Here is a 20,667-nt window from a genome sequence, read left to right as displayed (position 1 = left end):
TCGACGAATTGAGCAATGTCTCTGTGTGTGTGTGTGTGTGTGTGTGTGTGTGTGTGTGTGTGTGTGTGTGTGTGTATGTGTGTATGTGACGCTTGACTTTAGTCGTCTGTTTCTCGGAGATGGCTGAACCGATTCTTTTGCTATTACGCTTATTTGAAAGGTGTTATCACCTTGTAGATCACTATTGAACTGTTTTGTGGTCCGACATTTTGTTTAAAAGTTATAAGCAAAAATGTAAAAATTGCGTGACATGATTTTCTCCGGAACCGCTCAACCGATTTCAACAATTTTAGTATCAAATGAAGGCTCTTGCTACTGCAAATTTTTTGGGAGAGTTTTTTCGAAAACAATAAAGCGGTTCAAAAGTTATGCTTAAAAATGTGCTTTTTCAAGGTGTCAGTTAGTCGAACGTTTCTCAGAGATGGCCAAACCGATTTATTCGCTATTAGTCTCATTTGGTAGGTAACATAGCCTCATAGATCACTATTGATTTGTTTTTTGATTGGATGTTTAATTTGAAAGTTATGAGCAGTCGTGTACAGCATAATAAAATTTACAATTATTCATAATCATAACGTTATTCATCATTTTAACCAGATAATTAATCAGATTTCAATTATCTTAGTATCAAACGAGATACCTTAACACTGTGAAAATATCTGCTAAATCTTATTAGAATTGGCCAGTCAAAAGTTATTTAAAAAACATTGATGAAATTATTTAAGCAAACTTTACTGATATGAACCAAATAGAAAAAAACGCGATCATGTGCTCTTGCGCAAAAATGCTTAATTTCCCAGGTGGTGTGTCTTTGGAAGAGTTTATTTAAAAAATATGGCGCAACTTTCTACACTATTAGGGTGACCGTAAATCTACCTATTAGGGTGTTGCAAATTTTTGTTTTTTTAAATGCGTCCAAAAAAGTACAGTGTCTCCACAAAAGCTGTAGAACACAGTAAAATGAGCAACTTTGCTGTACACAGTAACTATCTACCTCTTACTGGTTGCGAAGTGAACCGATTTTTTTAAAAAATGCAGCGAAAATTGAAAAATTGAGATATCGGAAAGCGGCTACGTCACAATTTAGATATTTAGATTTAGATCGGATGTAAGGTTCCGAAGATATGTCCGGAAAAAGTTCCAGAATATATGAAACTCGAACATAGAAGCACCTTGAATCATAACAATCCCGTCATGCGACACCTCCAAGTACTCGAAATTGCAAAACTAGACCATTGGTCGTATAAAATGTTCACGTTCGGACACATCTGAACACGTCCGGGAATGTTCCGGATCTGGGATCAGTTTCTGAATTGAACTAAAATGCAACATGTGACATCTTTAAGTACTCAAAATTGAAAAAGTAGTTTATTTGTCGTCATATAAAGTATCCAGGATTACATTGGCCACACAGCCGGACACGTTGTAGGAACGTTCTGAATACATCCAGGAAAACGGCCAGTTTCTAACTTAAACCAAACCCCAGAATGCGACCCCGCCATTAACTCAAAAGAACACATTACAAATAAAAGGAAGACATTTTTGATTCCTTTGAAATATACAAATTTATCAGTATATTAAATAGACATGCATATGTATTGATGATAACTACCATAGTGTTATAAAAGTTGAATTATGTTCCGAAGGCGTGTCGAATTCTAACTCAAATGACAAATGAGATGGTATAACAAAGGTTCCTTTCACCAATAGGTGGATTAAATCGGGTTTTATTATTAGAATGTAAGAGGCTTGATGACCAAATTTGACCACACTTTTCTGATATCTTCTGATTATAACTGCGACGCCATTGTGCTTACAGAGACAAGGTTGAATAACAATTAATTCACTACAGATTTTTGATACTTAATTGAACTTGTTTTGAACAGCGACAATAATGGTTTCGGCAGTACGGCGATTGATGCTGCGGAGGGATATAGTTGTTTTCGCATTTACAACGGGAACGGCAAACCCCTAAAGCCGGTGTGTTTGTTCTACCATAAGGCGTCATCGTTGATCTAACAGCAGGACACATTAACGTCGATGCCATTTATATTGATTTGAAAGCAGCATTTGATCGAGTCGAACAACAATTCTTTAAGCTTTATCCAGTATGCTTTCTTGGCTAAGCTCTTGTCGTCGCGAACGCAAAATTGCCTTTTAATTCCGTTCTTCTCAATCAAGGTGATTTTAGAACCATTACGGAGTACCTCTCGGGAGCATTTTGTGACCTTTGCTGTTTTCACTATTTGTCAACGATGCTGCTGTCTAGAACAAGGTTGTGCTATGTGGATTATATGAAAATTTATCTGCCAATGAAGTCCGCCAATGATTGCTCAACACTTCAAAAATTGATTGATTTGTTTGCGGTATGGTCCACCTCTAACAGGATGTCAATCAGCACTGTTTTCATAAAATTCACAGGAATTCAAAAATGCCCTTAGTTTTTGTCATAGAAAAACAGTGATTTGTTTTGAACTATCGCATAAACGGTACATTACCCGCAGTGATACTGTTATGGATCTCAGCGTTCTATTTATTGGACAGCCAACTGTCTTTTAGACAGTACCTACATTGTTAATAAAGCTTATCGTCAGCTGGGAACTAACCTCAGATTCGACAAAGAATTCATGTACGTTAGACACTATTTACTGTTCCATGATTCGCTCGCTTTTCGAGACAAGCTGTATTGTTTGGAATCCGCACTATGGTTGACACTTTTTGGATGTCATCGATATGCGGGCTTTTCGAGGTCCAAATAACGGCTCTAACCAGTATTTCGACGTATATAAGATTCGCACAAAGTTGTCGAACGCTGCATTGCAACATTCAGCGGTTGACGGCAGATGGCGTGGCACCGGAATGCACCTGAAACGACGAACGAATCACAGATTAGCATTGGCGTAGCTAGAGGGGGTGCCTGGGGTACCAGGCCCCCTCCAGAATTCTGCAGGCCCCTCCAGAAATTTTCCTCATTGAAATTGGAAACCGGAAAAAAAACTCAGTGTATATGTTCCCGCTGTGTAGATATTTTATTTTTCACTAGGCATCACAAAAGCGTAGTTGTCGTCGTCGTCAGTGGCTTAGTAGCCACTCCGGCTCATGCTGTTTCAAGAGTTCGTCTCCATTTAACTACATCTTGGGCCACTCGTCGCAAATTTCCTAGTCACAGAAGTCGCAAATCACTTTCAACGTGGTCGAGCCATCTTGCACGTTGAGCCTCCCTGTTCCTGATGCTGGTGCAGTTGTTAAAGAGAACTGTTTTCGTCGCACTGTAGCCTACTGATTTTCATACGTCTCCGTTGCTCTCCGCTTTCAGTTTGTACTCCGCCAAATATCGTCCTTCTGCTCGAACATTGCGTATGCGTAGCGTTTTGCGAAGGACTAAGGAAGCCTAATTTCCCGCTTAAATGCGTAACTAGATCCCCTTACTAGTGTTGTTGTCCGTGTGCACCAGCAATCCCAAATACACGAACCCATCTGTCACTTATAGTTCGTCGTCATCAACAGTTTCCGTCCGCGAGAGGCACGCGTCTGTTTCCATTGAGTGTTTGGTCTTGGCCGCATTTATGTTTAGAACACTCGTCCTAGATTCCGATTTCGTCGGATCACCCCTTCAAGTGCGATGCTGAATAGTATGCAAAACAAGCCGTCACCTTGTCCCACTTTCGCCGCGTCTCAAAGTAACTCGAAAGTATCTCCGAGATGCACACGAAACACAACACTCTCTCCAATGTAGGTCTGCACAGTTGCGTCAGTTTATTCGGAAAACCGTGTTCGTGCATTATCTGCCATAGCCGGTCTCGATCGACTGTATCGTATGTTGCTTTAAAATCAATAAAGATGTGACGCGCGGACAGGTTGTACTTCCGACGTTTCTGGTAATTGCGCGGACCCTTATCAAGCCCGCCTGGTATTTCTCTACAAAACCTTGTGCTTTCGATGACAGCCAGAGAAACAAGATCATGATCAAAAATTGTTTGTAGGCACCCCCTAGGCCCCCTCCAGGGAATTTTCCTAGCTACGCCAATGCAGATTAGTACGAAGAAAGAGAACAAGATATAAGTGAGCTGTGGAGGAACTTCCATTTGAAGCAACTGTTAGAGATGTGGTAGGCACGATAGAACACAGAATGCCATAAAGAGACTAGAGCTGCAAAAAAAGAACCCATCGTCTGTAAATAAGCGAGTACAAGAAGCACGTGGAGCTGCAGGAGTTTGGCCATGCCTGTGATGTACAATGATAGTGCTGGCAACCTCCTTACTGTCAAAACGGCGGTAGCAGCCAGGTAAAAGGAGCACTTCCAGACGCTGTTGATTTAAAGGAAAATCAGCAGAAACAGGATAAGAATTATTAGCAATGGCCACTAGTTTTCAGTGAGCTGAAAAAAGGTAAGGCTGCTGAGAAGGATGGTATCCCAGCTGAACTTCTAATCCACCGGATCATTGTCGGGATCTGGGGGAAGAACATATGCCGGAGGAGCCTCATGTTCCTTATTTTTAAAGAGGCCATTGACTCGAGTGTAAAATCTATCAAGGTATTCTGCCTATAAGGTGCTCTCCCGTATCCTATTCTGTAGACTGAGACCGTTAGCAGAGTCCTTCGTCGGCGAGTATCAAGCTGGTCATCGTAAGGGTCATGTCACTACGGATTAGATGTTTATCCTGTTACAAGACAAGTTCCGGTAGTATTACTTACCGACTTATCACCTGTTTGTGGACTTTAAGGCGGCGTACGGTTCAGTCAAACGAAATGAGTTGTGATAGATAATGCTAGAACACAGTTTTCCGATGAAACTAATTAAGCTGACTCGTGCAACGCTGAAGGGGTCAATATCATGCGTCAGAATAGCGGGAGAGACCATAGTTGCTTTCGAGACGTTGGATGGACTGAAGCAATTCAACATTGCCTTGGAAGATGCAATACGAAGAACAAACGTGAAATGAACGGGACTATCACCACGAAATCTCACATGCTTCTTGGTTTTGCGAATGACGTCGAACGTGGAATCGACTGTAAAGCAGTGGAAGAAATCTTTTTAATGGGAAGCAACCAGATTGGGACTTACCATTAATACCGCCAAAACGAAGTACATGGTTGCTGGAAGGGAACGTTGGAGTCCAAACGGTGTTGATGCCAAGGTGGAGCTGGAAGGGGAACGATATGAAATAGTTGTGGAATTCATATACCTTGGTATGCTCGTGACATGTGACAACGATGTAAACCGCGAAGTGGATCGACGAATTGCAGCCGCAAATTGGGCTCTCTACGGATTGAGAAGCCAGCTGAAGTCCCGTAGTTTGGAAATTCGCATAAAACTGGCCCTCTACAGAACACTAATCCTCCCGGTGATCCTTTACGGACATGAAGCATAGACGCTAAAGGAAGCTGACCGGCGAGTGTGTGGGGTTTTTGAGCGTAAAATTCTACGATTAATACTTGTTGGCAAAATGGAAAACGGAGTGTTGCGCAGACGCATGAATAACGGGCTGTATCAAATATACACATATGCTGATTTAGTAAAGGTAGTACAATGTGGCAGGCTGCGGTGGGCTGGGCACGTGGGAAAGAATGCCTGACGAAAGTGAAGCCAATACTATTTCCAGCAGAGAACCAGGAAGAGCCCGTATACTTCGGGGCAAATCCTACACCCGATGAATATGCGCTGTCATGGACGATGCACGTTTAGCTGGTATGCGAAGGGATTGGAGAACGTCGTTTCAGGATCGACAGTACTGGAGGGCCATAATTCGTTCGGCGTAGAATCGATAACGGGCTGTCGCCACTATAGCAAGCAAAGCATAGTATGGGTCTTGCCAATCTGGGAACTCCAAGGCCGAGCGGTACCAATACAGTGGATGACCCAGCGAATTCTAGTAAGAGTGAGCCCACACGACACCGATATCACCCCAGAACCATGCCAAATTTGCGTCTTTCTTTTATTCAAAAGCCTCTGATTCAAAAGGATGAATGTTTGATATTCAAACAACAAAGTGTAAGTATGTTGTAAGAGGTCTACAGGATCATGATTTTTTTTTCCGTTCCAATGTATCAAATCAATCGTTAAATTAAACTCCTATATATACTACATTATTAGATTCTTTTCGCATATTAACGTTTTGTTCCTGTTCAATGATACCACGTCTGACGTGTCTACCGCGCATTGTGCCCTCTACTTCTTTTCTATCTACATACCATCCATCGGGCAAAGTTTCACATTCGCGGATCCCCATCCGGACCGATATTTCCCTGCCAATTCTTCACATTTGCTCGAATTACGCACATCGGTAGTTACGATATCACAAATTAATGCTGCTCGACATTCCGCCGTCAGTGGCCGCTTGACGCGTGGGCTTTTCTTAACCTTGTTGGCCCAGTATTGCTGTGAAACACTTTCATCAGCGGCCAAACACTGAACGAAACGGTCTAAGCTTTCAAGAGACAGATTTTCCAATCCGTACGTGTCTGTCATGTTGAACAACAATTTCCAGTTCAGATCTCTGCGAGGGTTTTCATTGGCTTCCGCAAGGTTCAGATAATAGCTTTCCAGCTGTGAAACGCCCTGAAATGTCGAATGAAACGTTGGTACTAGTAACAACTAACCAATAAGTAGTAGTAATAGAAAAAAACTCACCAAATTCTTCGGATCCAGTGTGATAATGTGATAGTTTGGATTATTGTAGACATGAGGCGTTAAAGCTCCCCCATTCCAAGCAACACTTATAGGCTTACTGAGATCCCGAGAGTCGTAAAACATCGCAAACTCATCGAAATGCGAATGACCATTGAATTGGGCGACGATTGTGCCACTGTAGCGTTCCACAATGCGCTGGTACTCGCGGGACCAGCCATGCAACAGCGTCGGATGATTCGGTGGAATATGCGATAGGATATGCACCCTCTCCTGTCTGGATTCTGCCCGTGCGAGAACATTTTGCAACCACTGCAGCTCGGCGGCGTAGAAGTGTTCGACCAGCATCCACCAGTTGTAGATGTAAGCTATGTTGCTGTTTAGCACAATGACCCGAAACTTGCCGGTAAATTTCACAGTGTAATAGCCTTCCGTTTTGGGTGGTATTTTTAAGTTATCAATTAGTTTGCCATTGTTCCACAGCTCCTTTATCCATTGCTGGTAGAACGAGTAAACATTTGCTTGCCCGCCATCTTTTGTGTTCACCAGCGCAGATGAAAATGCCCCGAAAACATTCGTGTCGTGATTTCCGTACGCAAATAGGATCGGTACATTGCGGAAGGTACTTATGAACAAATCCAGCACATAGCTGGAATCTCGTTTGAGGGTCTCAAAGTCGATCTCGGTTATGTGATGCCGTAAGAGATCTCCCGTCAAATAAATGAGGTTGATATCCGGATGTTTTGCAGCGATCTGTTTGAGAGTCGTTTCGAGCAGATGCTTTGGAGTATCGCAAAAGTGATAGTTTCCCCAATAGTTTTCCGTTGCCCCAGCAGACGGCGCAGTTCTACAACAACCGAACGTGTTTTTGCACCGTTTCGCAACTTCTAGGGACTCGACCCCTTGCTTGTACTCGGGATCATAATGAATATCAGTGATGTGAAGAATTTTAATTGGGGGTAGATTCGAGGAATGCTTCGCTATCGGTAGCTTAGTCGGTCGATCGCTAAGAACCACCGGTTTTGGACTCAATTCAGCGGAGTGCTGCTCAACACATTGGATCGGTGAAAATACCATCGAACATATCTGGTTGGGTGTGATGTTGCAGTTCTTTTGAAGAACTTGCGCTATCGTAGGCTACGTAAAAGGACGGAAGAAGCTTATAAATGAAAAGGGTTTTTAGTTTGGTGATTATTACTCACCAAATAAATATCGACAAGTTTTTTGCAATACTCATTCTCCAACTTTGCCACCATACAAAGTCCCTGAGCCACTTTCCGTAATGTCTCTGTCGTCACTTGAGAGGATTTGCTGGCCAATGTGGATTTATAGCTGGTTATCAACGTGTACATTGCACCGCGGCACAGTACTTGGGCTACAAATACGACAGAGTGATTAACTTTTGCACAACAAACGTGACAAAAAAGTACTAGTTTACCTTCAGACAACCAGGAATCGGATTTAATTTCAGGGTTTTGCTTTCAAGGCAACCAGCAATTCTAGCCGCATCTCGTGACATCTTATTGATGTCGAAATTCACTCGAAAAGCATCGAAGAACAGCTTCTCCGCTTCACCTTTGAATTCGAGAAGATTGTGTCTACTTTCTGCATATTGCTTTTTTACTTATTCTTACCTATTTCACTAATGTCACACATTTTGTCTTTACTGGAAGAATCACATTTCACCTGAATAAGAATATAGAGAGATGTTAACAACAAAAGTATTAAACGCATTGCGAGCAAACGGATTAAACTATTTTCCTTAACTGCAATTACCGAGAACTGATTGCATTTATTTATAGCTCGAGTTAACTCAAAACTGTTAAGCAAGCGTGTTTACTCAGCTGTTCAAACCTATTTATTTACAGCCTGCAATAAATCAGGTTCTCTGCATTACTTACCGCATAATCCACAGATCACATAATCATAATCGCAGCGCGACTTAACTGTATACGTGCCATAATGAAGGATGTTCTATGTATAATTATTTACGGCGCAACTTGCCAAAAATCCTGTCCAAAACATACAAGCATTCAATATAAAGGATGTTACGATCAACATTTAGTTGAACTTGACGCATTATTTTCAATCGTACAATCGAATATCATGAATATCTCTCATTCTGTAAATGTGTGCGTACCTACAGAATGATGCCTTTATTTTGATTTTGACATTTGCGCTTCAGTTATCAAAATAGCGTCCAAGTAAGCAGGGCTACTTTCTATACAAAATTTTACTCGCGCACCGTGAAAATGCCTACCTACAAACGACAACAGCGTACCGGCATAACGCTAGTAAACGCCGCCTACAAGGTGCTCTCCCAGATTTTCTTGCGTCGTCTATCCCCAATAGCAAGAGATCTCGTAGGGCAGTATCAGGCGGGCTTTATGGGGGCCCGTGCTACTACGGACCAAATTTTTACTCTCCGACAAATCCTTCAGAAATGTCGAGAGTACAACGTGCCCACGCATCATATTTTCGTGGATTTCAGAGCAGCATACGATACCGTTGAACGCGAACAGCTATGGCAGATAATGCACGAGTACGGTTTTCCGGACAAACTGACGCGGCTGATCAAAGCTACTCTGGAACGAGTGATGTGTTTCGTGCGCGTTTCGGGGACACTCTCAAGTCCTTTCGAATCGCGCAGAGGGTTACGGCAAGGGGATGGACTGTCCTGTATGTTATTCAATATCGTTTTTGAAAGTGTGATCCGGTGAGCGGGCATCGAAACGAGGGGAACGATCTTCAGCAAGAGTAGCCAACTCCTAGCTTTTGCAAACGACCTCGACATCATTACTAGAAACTGTGGGACGGCGGAGGCAATCTACGCGAGACTAAAAACTGAGGCTAGGAGGATAGGGTTACAAATTAATGCGTCGGAAACTAAATACATGGTAGGAAGAGACTCCCGAGAAAGTAACGTTTACCTCCAACGGACAGTGACTATTGACGGCGATGAACTGGAAGTGGTTGATGAGTTCGTATATTTGGGATCACTGGTCACCGCCGACAATAATACGAGTAAGGAGATCCAACGACGCATTCAAGCTGGAAATCGAGCCTACTTTTCTCCGCAAGACGTTTCGATCTGGGAGCATACGCCATCGCACAAAGCTGACGATGTGCCAAACGCTAATAAGACCGGTAGTCCTCTACGGACTTGAAACAGTAACTTTGCTTACGGAAGACATACGTGCACTTGCCGTTTTTGAACGAAAGTGTTGCGGACTATTTTTGGCGGAGTGCAAACGGAAAGCGGAGAGTGGCGGAGACGTATGAATCACGAGCTACAGGCACTGCTTGGAGAGATTCCCATCGTACACCTGGCGAAAGTTGGGAGACTACGGTGGGCCGGCCACGTCGCAAGGATGCCGGACGACTGTGTAGTGAAATCCGAAAACTCGACTCGGCTCGACCTGGTTGAAGACGTCTTGCGTGTGTCGAGATGCGCAACGAATTGGCGACGAGTAGCACAGGACCGAGTACAAGTGAGAGGAATTCTTGATACGGCAAAAGCCACCCCGGCTCTCGGCTGAATAAAGTAAGTACACCGACTTTTGACGATTATCTAAATATGACAGCAAAAACACGACCTCGGGAGCTGTACATGACGATGCTGACGTAGTTCGTTTCATATGCCTTCCTAACCGAAAGTTTTACAAGTTTTACTTTGACCAAACTCGTGTTTTAGTCTTTGACCATGAAATGCGGTCAGGCATTAATATTAATATTTTTTGAAACGATGGTTTTACAATTGATGGAGGGACGGTAGGGGAAAGTAATGAAAATTTTTTGGGAAAGGAGGGGAAAAAGTGGAAAGGAAGGGGGGGGGGGGGGGTAATAGGTAGCTACGCTAATTATTTTCATTACTTTCCCCTACCGTCCTTCCATCAATTGTAAAACCATCGTTTCAAAAAATATTAAGTTTTACTTTCCCTTCTGATAAAGGTGGCGTGTACATTGTCAAGCATTTAAAACTGTCGAAGTTCGCTAGGAAATAGCTGGTTTGGCGTCATTTTCATACCAGCCGGGATAGTCAAAAAGGAAATTTATGTAAACGCATGTCCGGAAGAACGTCTGCTACCTTTCCTGAAGCACCCGAGTAGTCCATGCTGTTTTGGTTGGATTTGGCAACCGATCATTACGAAACAAAGGCCACCGACACATTGTGTCCTGAGGGCGAAAGCCCTTCAAACATGCCAGACTATGGACCAATCGAGCAATATTAGGTAATCTTCAACGAAACCTAGAGAAGACCCAAAAAACAGTTGAAGGCGAGAAGCAGGCATGGGCAAACTGGAGTTTTCTCCAGGTCTCGTGGACTGCCTTAGTGATACTTTGGAGACGGTGTGTTCATTAGATAATCTGCACTAAAAGATATTATTTCATTCTTTTGAAATTAATTTGATCAGGATAAGCGCGAGGAAATGTGCTCACAGAGGCAGAGGTGTGGCAGTGGGGTGTTTCGCGAGCAACGACGTAGAACGGCGAGGAGCAGGAAATTCGTCACGAATCGGGTGTGCAATGATAATGCTGGCAACCTGTTTACTGACAAAATAGCGGTAACGACCAGGCGGAAGAATCACTTGCTGAGGCTGTGGATTTTTGAAGCAAACACGGAGAATAGCTGGAAAAATCTGGTGTAGCCGTTACGCGATTAAGGCCCCAGCACATGAAGAGGTTGAAAAGACAATCAGTGAGCTAAAAACGGTAGAGCTGCAGAGAAGGACGGTACCGCGATTTCTAATACTTTTAAAAGCAGGGAGCGAGTGACTGTACGAAGCAATCCCCCGGATCATTGCACAGTGGGGCGACTCCATACAAACGCTGGCCAAGCAAAAAAATCTCTTTAAATTAAGGATAATATGTGGTTCTTAAGTAATTTTGGGGTGCTGAGCCCAAATTTCAGGTTTATTTTGCATTAGAACGTATATTTTTTGTGTTAGGGAGAATTTTCAACTATTTTTCAAGTATTTTTTAAGTATAATGACGTATAAGAAATGAGGGTCATTTGGAAAACTATTGCAGATGAATTTTTGTAGGATAAAACATTATATAAAACTATTCAAAGCAAGTATGAGCTTTAATAATCAACACAAAATCAATATAAGTTAATATTAATCAAAAATCAAAACTTTTCCCCTTATTAGTTTTCTTAATCTTCTTTATCTCCATCTTCTTCTTCTTCTTCTTTTTCTTCTCCTTCTTCTTCTTCTTCTTCTTCTTCTTCTCCTTCTGCAGAATCACTAGTTTCACGTTTCGTCTTTAATAGTAATATAGCGTTCTCAGAAAGATTTTTCTAAATGCATTTTTCCGTTTCGAAGAAGCTATAAGCTTTATCCGGAGAAATAAGAAGACGAATAATTCTATCACGATTTGTTTTTTCACACTTATTTTTGCTTGTAAAATATTGTCTTATAAGGCATAATCTTATTTTCGTGAGGGTCAATACCGGTGCAGTGGCTAGCATTCACGCCTCTCACACCGACGACCCTGGTTCAATTCCCAACCCCGCAGAAGTCACGAATGACCCGAGTTGTTAAAGTGACTATAATTAAACAAAGAAACTTATTTTTTTGCTTCTTCTGTCATTCGTCCTATCAGCAATATAGTTGTCTAGATTCATTTAGGACCGCGAATTCAAATTCTTTGCATTGCAGTGGACGTGTTATATGAGGACTATAATACCCCGACGTAAAGGTTTTTGGTATACAAACAATAAGTTTCGAATTTTTCTGAAATAATGTGTTCAAGAACTTGCTGTAAGAAAATTTCTCAATCTTTTAATTAATGTCATATCAATACCCGTGATTTCAGAACTAATACCAGGATTGGCATAAGATCTTCGAGCTGAATTTCCGTCATTACCATCGCTGTATCCTCGAGATTTCCTCCAGCCTCTAAAATCTGGTCAATATGCAATATGGACCATACATTCGAAGCAGCCTATCCAACAATGTAAAGGAGATATCCCATAATTAAGATATCCACCGTTTACTTTGAGTGTTTGCATTTTGTCTATATTGTTGAATTCTGATATAGTAGCCTTACAAGCGTAACATTTGTGCTCTGCGCTACTCTGCGCTAAATGAGACTATATCCATTTGAAAGCTCATATTTTACGCTAACTTTTACCGGTAGTGTCAATAGTGGCGAACCTTGGCTTCAAAACTTTTAAGCGTGTTTTACGCGAAAATATGGCACTTTTTTAATGAAAATTAAAATTGTGGCATACTATGATAAAATTACTGCATACTCAATTAATGGGCTTTATTCAGCACTATTTTTTGAAGAACTTTTCCTTAGACGCCGTTGAAATCCGAGCTACCATTAGACCTCTAACATGTTTTGAAATATTGGGTTATTTTTCAAAAAACGCTAAAACATACTGAGATAGCAAACTTTCAAGATTCATAGAAAATTCAAATTTTATCATATTGATCTAAAATTTTGGATTTGAACACTTCAATAGTATAGAATCACAGGAAAAATACAACGGAGAGTCGAAATGAACTTTCATTTTTTGGCTGCTGGCCAGCGATTCCCCACTGTGCATTGTAAGGATCTGACCGGAAGAATAATGTCGGAGGAGCGGTTGGATTTCTCATTTGCCCTATTCTATCGAGGTATAACTCAAATAGCAATGTGAGTTTTATTGCACTCTTATAGTGGTTTTCATAACTAATTTTGGTCATAAGAGTGTGATAAAACCCAAATTGTTGCAAGGGAACATTGCTCAATTCTCCATAAGTTGCTCTCTCGCAGACCAATTTTGTTTCTGAAATAGCCAACCATCGGGATTGACCGTCAAACACCAAAACCAAAATTTGTTCATAACTTAACATGAAGGGAGATTTTCCACACCTACTTCTTCACGTGAGAATCGTTGTCTTCTATTCTGGCACTCTGGCCAAACTCTATACCATGCGCTGAGTGTTTCCCTCGTCTTCTTCTTTCGCGAGTTCATTCTTCATCTCTGTCGGAAATTTGTAAACAAAATTAGCTAAGCGGAGAGCGTTTCTCGCTCGTTTTCACTTAGATCACGCGTGCGCCGAGACCTCACTGTCGCTGTTTCACCGTCTTTTCATCGTCTCGTCATTGCCTTTTTCGCATCTGTTTATAGCCTTTTCATCCTCTTTTTTCTGTTTTGCAATTTTTTTTATTGCTTATTTAGCGCTTTTCGGTGTCTTTTCGTCATATTTTTTTCGTCGTCTTTTCGCCCACTTGTCGTACCTTTTTTGTTGTCTTTTCACTGTCTTTTTGTTGACTTTCGCCTATGCTGTCATTTCGTCGTTCTTTCGTTATCTTATTGTTGTTTGTTTGACGTCAATAAACCGTCTTTTTGTCATCTTTTTATTATCTTTTCTTCGTATTCGTCGTCTTTTTATCATCTCTCTCTCTCTCTCTGTCTCATATTTTTGGCATCTCTCCTTGGTCATCTTTTCGCCATACTTTCGTGTTGTGTTCATTGTTTTTACGTCTGCTTTTGGTATTTTTGTCGGCTTTTTTGTTGTCCATTTTTCGTTTGTTGTCAGCTGGTCATCGTCTTTCGCCGACGTTTCGCCGTTTTTGTTTTGTTGTCTTTCCGTCACACTTTTATCATTTTTTCGGTGTCTAATTTTTTGTAAAGACAATAAAAATGTTGTAGTTTTACTGTCTTTATATCATTCTTTCGGCGTCTTCCTGTCGAATATTCGTCTTTTTCGCATGTTTTTGCCTTTTCGAAGCCTTTTAAAGGTCTTCCCGATCAGGAAGTCATAACAAGATTATATCTGTTTTATAACATTTGATATTTTTTACATATTATGTTACAAATCGAAAATAAACTAATAAGAAAGAAAATTCAAGTTTGTAACAGATTCAGATACAAGTAGCACATTGAGTTATGAATGAGCTATATAGATTCCACCACTAAGAATGACATATTTCGCTTTAATAACAAAATATGTTACTTGCAAATTACTTTTATAACAAAATATGTTACTTGCAAAACTTATTTTAATTACCATCATCATTTCAAAAGTATATTAAATACGTCACTTCACAGTTACTAATACTTGCTAATATATCTTTATTAGCTGTGTTATTTTTGGAATATCTTGAAATGTTGACAATTAACCTTTAACCGAAGACCTCTATAACAAAAGGTAGTCCCTGGATGCATCTGTGTGAGTGAGTACTTGTATTCATACAGTCTTGCCAACACAGCCACACAAACACCAATACAGAATTTTGAATTTTGAGAGCTTACTAACACTTTTGCAAAATGTACCACCTTCGCTAAAAGAAGCGCCACTGATAGTGACGCTCGACGTTTATATGAAAAAATAATAGAGATGCCAGTCTTGTTAGTAATGGGGTCTTCGCTTTAACACAATGTGTTACAATTAAGATGAAATCATTACATGGTTTGTTATAAATCAGATATCAATTAGGGGCAGTTTAGTTATAATTTTTGATATTTTAACCACTTATGGAGGCTAATTTAAACCAACGGTGGTTATAATATGATCAAATGTATCTGTTGTTAGAAAATTTGATAACAAAATAACAAAATCTGTTATAATTTTGTTAGGTCATCCTGATCGGGTTTTTATTATTTTTGTCGTGTGTTTTCGTTGCTGTTTCAGCGTCTTATTATTTTATTTTATCATATTATTTTTAGTCTTTTTGTCGTCTGTTCGATGTATTTTTACCGTCTCTTAATCACTTTTTAAGTTAAGTTTTTTAACACATTTTCGTTCTCTTTTCTCCGTTATTTAGTCATCTTTTTATCGCCTTCTTATTATGCTATTGTGTTTTCAATTATTGCTTAAAAAGAGGGAAGCCAAATTTTTATTAATTTATTTGTTCAATGATTCTTCTGATGCTAATGTTTACATGCACTTGATCCGAAGATTCGTAGATAAATCCAAAATACGTAGAACCGCATCACTGCAGATGCAAAATTTTTATTCTGTCATCTAACATCGTATACCAGGAAGTTTGTAGGTCAGCTCTAGGCAAACCTCAAAGCTGCTCTTGCTATCGCGGATCAAATCTGCTCGTTCCGAATGATTTTGTAAAAATGTTGCATGTCTTTGCACCTCACATTTTCATCGACTACAAGGCAGCATTTGATGTAGTCAATCGAAAACAGTTATGGAAGAGCATGCACTGGAATAGTTCATTTTTCCAGACCAACTTATTCAGATGATCAAGCCACCGCACCGAGCTGATCGAGAAGTACATATACTTGAGCCATCAGGTCAGGTCAGGACTGGTCAGGTCATCCGAACCGGGGCCTCGAGGTATGACACTGGTCTAACAAGCCAGTCCTTGACAGCAATCCACCTACTAAGAACACTAATAGCACTGACGAACTGACAAGACACATAGAAGAAAATCCTTTAAAAACCATCGTCCTGCACATTTTGCTTGCACACTAGCACCCTCTGTTATGCATGTTGCGGAGTAGCTTGCATTTGCAGGGTTTTATGTTGTAGGGTTTTGTACATTTGAATGGTTTTATACTGAAAACTCAAAGCAACACACGCGCGCCGCTATGTGGCCATGTTGTGAAACATGCTTATTTGAAAAATGAGTGGTTTTTGATTGGATGATGGAATTATCGCGAGTGTCTTATCTGTTTGTCTGTGCTAATAGGGACTGCGTTATTGGAAACCATCTTAATGGAGTCTATGAGCATATGGGAATTTTTTGTGTGTGGATATTATCACTACGACCAGCATTTTGATCTATTGTGATGTTATCCGGGTGTTGTTCCGCACTTCGTTGTTATTGCAGTATCGCTATAGAGTGAGCGAACTGCTTATTATCCGTGCTTAAAGTGTCGGTGTGTTTTCACCCCGTTTTCCCCCTACGCTTTTTACTACTTTTCAACCAACTTAGCGCTAGAGCCAGGAAGTGCGGAGACTAGTTATAATTTGTCCTTGGACAAGAGGCTTCATTCGCACCTCGAGCAAGTATCATTCTTATAACCAGTCCCGGCTAAAGGCTTCATGGTCGGTAAAGCAGAGTTCAGCACAGAGTGAGGGTGTGTATGTGTGTATGTATGTGTTCCTTACTACTTATGCATTACCAATCTCGTTCCAAGAACCAGGATGGGGAACAAGCTATAATTTGCCCTTGAACAAGAGGCTTCATTCGCACCTCAAGCAAGTACCACTCTTATAACTTGCCCTGGCAAGAGGCTTTCATTGTTAGTAAATGCAGAATGCAGCAGGAAGGATGTGGAGGGGCCTGACAATAAACCCATGCTAAAGTCACTTAACATCGGAACGGCCTGATTCTACTAAGATTCGAACCCATGACCACTCGCTTGTCAAGGCAGACTCGGTACCTTGCGGCTACAAGGCTCCCCTCATATGGGAATTGACTTTATTGGTACCAACATGGAATAATTCGTGATCCTGACCGTATAAAACGTTAGTGTCTTCGTCGAAGTTGTTCAGTTAAACAACGGGTCTTCGTTAGATTGTAGTATTTCGAAATTGTCTCACTTCGTGGCGTAGTATGTATATAGTATTGTATGAAATGTAATGTAATGCAATATAACGTAATACTGTAATATTCTTATACAGGCTGTATCTTGCGCTGCTGACTATCTAGAACGTTGCTGTCTTCGGGAAGGTTACACAAATGACTGTCGGCTTCAAGATGGTATAGAAAATAGCGCAGAATTATCTCGCTACGTGGCGCCAGTGTATGTGTTATATTCTTATACAGGCTGTATCTTGCGCTGCTGACTATCTTACAGAGCTGAGGATCTTGAAGAGTTCGTGGAGTGTCCAATGGAGGATGCTGCGGGTAATCTACGGCGGAGTACAAATGAGTAATGAAGGTTATGAAGGTATGATGAGTAATGAAGGTACCAACCTGAACTGCACGTGCTGCTTAGCGAGGATTCCGCGCACAATTGCTAGACCGGATCGATGGCGAGTTGTTAGTGACAATACCAGCATAGAAATCTCATATTCAATTTTTGCAATACGCCTAAATTGATGCAATAATTATACTGCACTGCCAACCTGTAAACAATGCTTCGGGAGAATCACTTGATGTTCGTGTTTTTCTTTACATTTATTCATTCCCAATAATAGTAAATAAAATCAAATGTGAGTCATTAATTTACTTTGAACTGCCGACAACAGTAAATGATATTACAATAAACGTAAACATTGCTCCGAAGTTTTGATTAATTTTCTTCAGCCAGGTTTGTTGACTTCAAAAAGCAGGCTGTTTAAAAAACTAAACTTTGAGATCTGAAATATCAGTCAAAAACAAGAAAATTGACTGGCAGGTTAGTCGAGCAATCATTCAGCACTGCGATTCATAAATGAATCGTTTTGAAGGGTAGAAAAATGAGAGAGAGAAACACTGTCAGTAGTTCAGTAGTTAGGTCCGTGGGCTGACAGATAAACGAATACTACGAGGGGTAAAAATGTTTGCGCTGATGCGTTTTATATTTGCCTTAATGCAGCGCTGCCAATATTTTCGAGTACTGGACAATACCCTTGGGAGTCTATGGACAAGTAGCATGAGATTAAGTTCGGTGAAGACGACCTCTTGATTCTGTGCGAACCACTCCGCCAGCTAGATATAGTAAGGCAAACTTTCAAAATTGTAATTATTTTCCATTTGCTGATTATTTATTGCAGTTTCCGTATCATCAACGTTTTGGACTTCTTAGAAGTCATGCGTAGAACACTAACGTATATCTAATTCCGCTTCACTCAATCGAAAAACGTGTCCCTCAGTTCGTCACATTTCACATCGTCACCGAGCTCGGTAACGACAACTTGACACAGATGATTCAGCAGGCAGTCGTCATTGCAGCCGGCTGCCAGCGAGGGGTCTCCCATCTTGACCTTGAACTCCCAGTACTGGCGCAGCTCGCTTCGCCCGGCCGGAGTACCGAGTCGTTTAAGCATCGTATCCGCTTCGGCCGGACTGAGGTTGTGCATGCCGAACGCATCGGCGAAGGAATACAGTTTAAACCATTCCGGCCGACGATCTGGGAATTGGTTCGCTTCCGTCAGGTTGAAGATGTATGACTCAAAATCGGTTACTTGCTGTAAAATTATGAGATTTAGTCAAGTATTTTCTAGAATTCAAGATAAGACTCACGTATGTTTCCGGATCTACGTAATAGACGACGTAGTTAAAGTTAATGTCACTGAACGCGGTTGCGCTACCGCCATTCCAAGCAACATTGATGGCATGTTGAGGATTTTCCCGCGAGTAGTACACGTTAAATTCATCCCGATGAGTGTGCCCGTGAAATATTCCACTAATGGTATCATGAAACCGTTCGACGATGCGTCGAAACTCCCGCTGACACACGACGAAGGTTGACCCGCTAGAACTATATGGAATGTGTGCCAGAAGATGTACCTTTTCGCCATTCTGCTCCGCAAGCAGCAGAACATCGTGTAACCATTGAAGTTGGTTCGCAAGATATCCTGGATTCCATAAAATCCACCAATTGTAGGTGTAACAATCCTGATTGTTGACAACAACCATTCGTAAACCAGGACGAACGAGTGTCGTATAGAAACCACCTTGACGGATTGTGTTGATCGTTGATCGTGGAAGCCAGTGACCCCAAACATCCGCCAGATAACTGTACAACCAGCCGACCGACAACTCTGGACGATTCGCAATGGTCGGTGCAAAAACATTAGTCGGATGGGCCTCGTGATTACCTATAGCATTGTAGACGGGCGTATTTGGGAATGCTTCGATCAGTTTGTTATGCAACCTATTCATGGAACGAATGTTGTGCCCGATCGAGGTTTCCCAAACACCATGATCGATTATGTCGCCCGTGTGATAGATATAAGCCGCATCCGGGTGATTTTCGACAATGTGATCGATGGTGTCTTCAACCGAGACCCACGGACTATCACAGTCACGATAGTCTCCCCAAAAACCGGCACCTTCTTGGGGATTATTTGGAATACCTTGATCATTGCGACAGCATGCTGGCCGGTTACAGACAGCATTATAACCTGCTTCGTATTTCGAATCGTAATGAAGATCGGTAATGTGCACTATCTTGATGTCATTTTCGCTGCGTGCATTTGGGAAATGTTTCGATTGCTGAAATGGGTTTCAATTAGATTGGTGGTAAAAAGATTTTCAACCTTACTAATGTACCGTAATTGGTTCTCCATTCGTGTCCACATTGACGGACCAGTCGAGGAATTCTGGATCATTCATAACACACGAGGAAGATTGAAAAATAACACCGCACACACTGTCCGCTCCTAAGTTTGGTCGGTTATCGAAAATGTAGAGGAAAAAATCGATATTTAACTCTATCACACCGAAGCAAACATCCGATTCTTGGATCTGCAAAGTGGTGCATAGTTCGTAGGCCGTTGCAAACAAATCCGCCCTGGTAGCTCCGTTCACCCGTTGCTGCATCAACTGCGACACGATGGACCGACAGAGAATGCAGAACGTTGTTTGCCTTTCGTGTGGCAGATCTTCCAAATCATTACGACGTTCCTCTTCGCTAAACTTCAAAACATCGAACACTTGCTGCAGACGAGCTGTCTTCTCCTTAGTTTGCTGCCAGACTTCGAAGTCCTGCTGAAATTCCTCTTGGATGCTGACTGTTGAAGAAAAATTGTCTCCTAAGAATTTGACCAATATGAGACAAAATAAAAACTCCACTAACCGTAGTGCCGTTCCAGGGAGTCCACCATCTGATGAAAATCTTTCGGTTTGACTTGATATCCGAACACGGAGCTGGCTAGCAGCAAGCAAAGCCACGTTGCTATTACTAACTTCATTCTCGAACACCGGACGGACCAACTCTATGTTGAGGAAGAATTCTGCAGACTACCGGCAGCCGTACGTTGAATTGCTATTTTTATACATTAAAAAAATGTCAACTCTTATCGACGGGCTTGTCGCTATTATCGCGACAACGTCGGTCTACGGACACCTTATAGTGTATTTTGGTCACGTTTTCCTGTGCGTTGGTTATCGTGGCGCGATCAGATAGAAGTAAATTTTGAAACATC

The 20,667-nt window shown here is 41.4% G+C and overlaps 2 protein-coding genes across 2 annotated transcripts; both read right to left on the bottom strand.

The window, feature by feature from the left end:
• Window positions 1–6,060: 6,060 nt before the first annotated feature.
• Window positions 6,061–8,385, bottom strand: LOC128732705 (sphingomyelin phosphodiesterase-like). The gene is made up of 5 exons (XM_053826023.1): window positions 8,263–8,385; window positions 8,067–8,203; window positions 7,831–8,003; window positions 6,632–7,765; window positions 6,061–6,559 (listed from the first exon to the last, which is right to left on the bottom strand). Exons 3-5 carry the CDS (start codon window positions 7,978–7,980, stop codon window positions 6,185–6,187), a joined length of 1,659 nt encoding a protein of 552 aa, XP_053681998.1. The 5' UTR covers window positions 7,981–8,003; window positions 8,067–8,203; window positions 8,263–8,385; the 3' UTR covers window positions 6,061–6,184.
• Window positions 8,386–18,366: 9,981 nt separating this feature from the next.
• LOC128732693 (sphingomyelin phosphodiesterase-like) lies at window positions 18,367–20,433 on the bottom strand. The gene is made up of 4 exons (XM_053825993.1): window positions 20,319–20,433; window positions 19,793–20,253; window positions 18,761–19,735; window positions 18,367–18,705 (listed from the first exon to the last, which is right to left on the bottom strand). The coding sequence occupies exons 1-4, from the start codon at window positions 20,431–20,433 to the stop codon at window positions 18,367–18,369; spliced, it is 1,890 nt and encodes a 629-aa protein (XP_053681968.1).
• Between the last annotated feature and the right edge of the window lie 234 nt (window positions 20,434–20,667).

Source organism: Sabethes cyaneus, chromosome 1 (genome assembly GCF_943734655.1).
Source record: "Sabethes cyaneus chromosome 1, idSabCyanKW18_F2, whole genome shotgun sequence".
Classification (NCBI taxonomy): domain Eukaryota; kingdom Metazoa; phylum Arthropoda; class Insecta; order Diptera; family Culicidae; genus Sabethes; species Sabethes cyaneus.
Note: the sequence above shows the minus strand (reverse complement) of the source record. Positions and strands in the feature narration are given on the sequence as shown.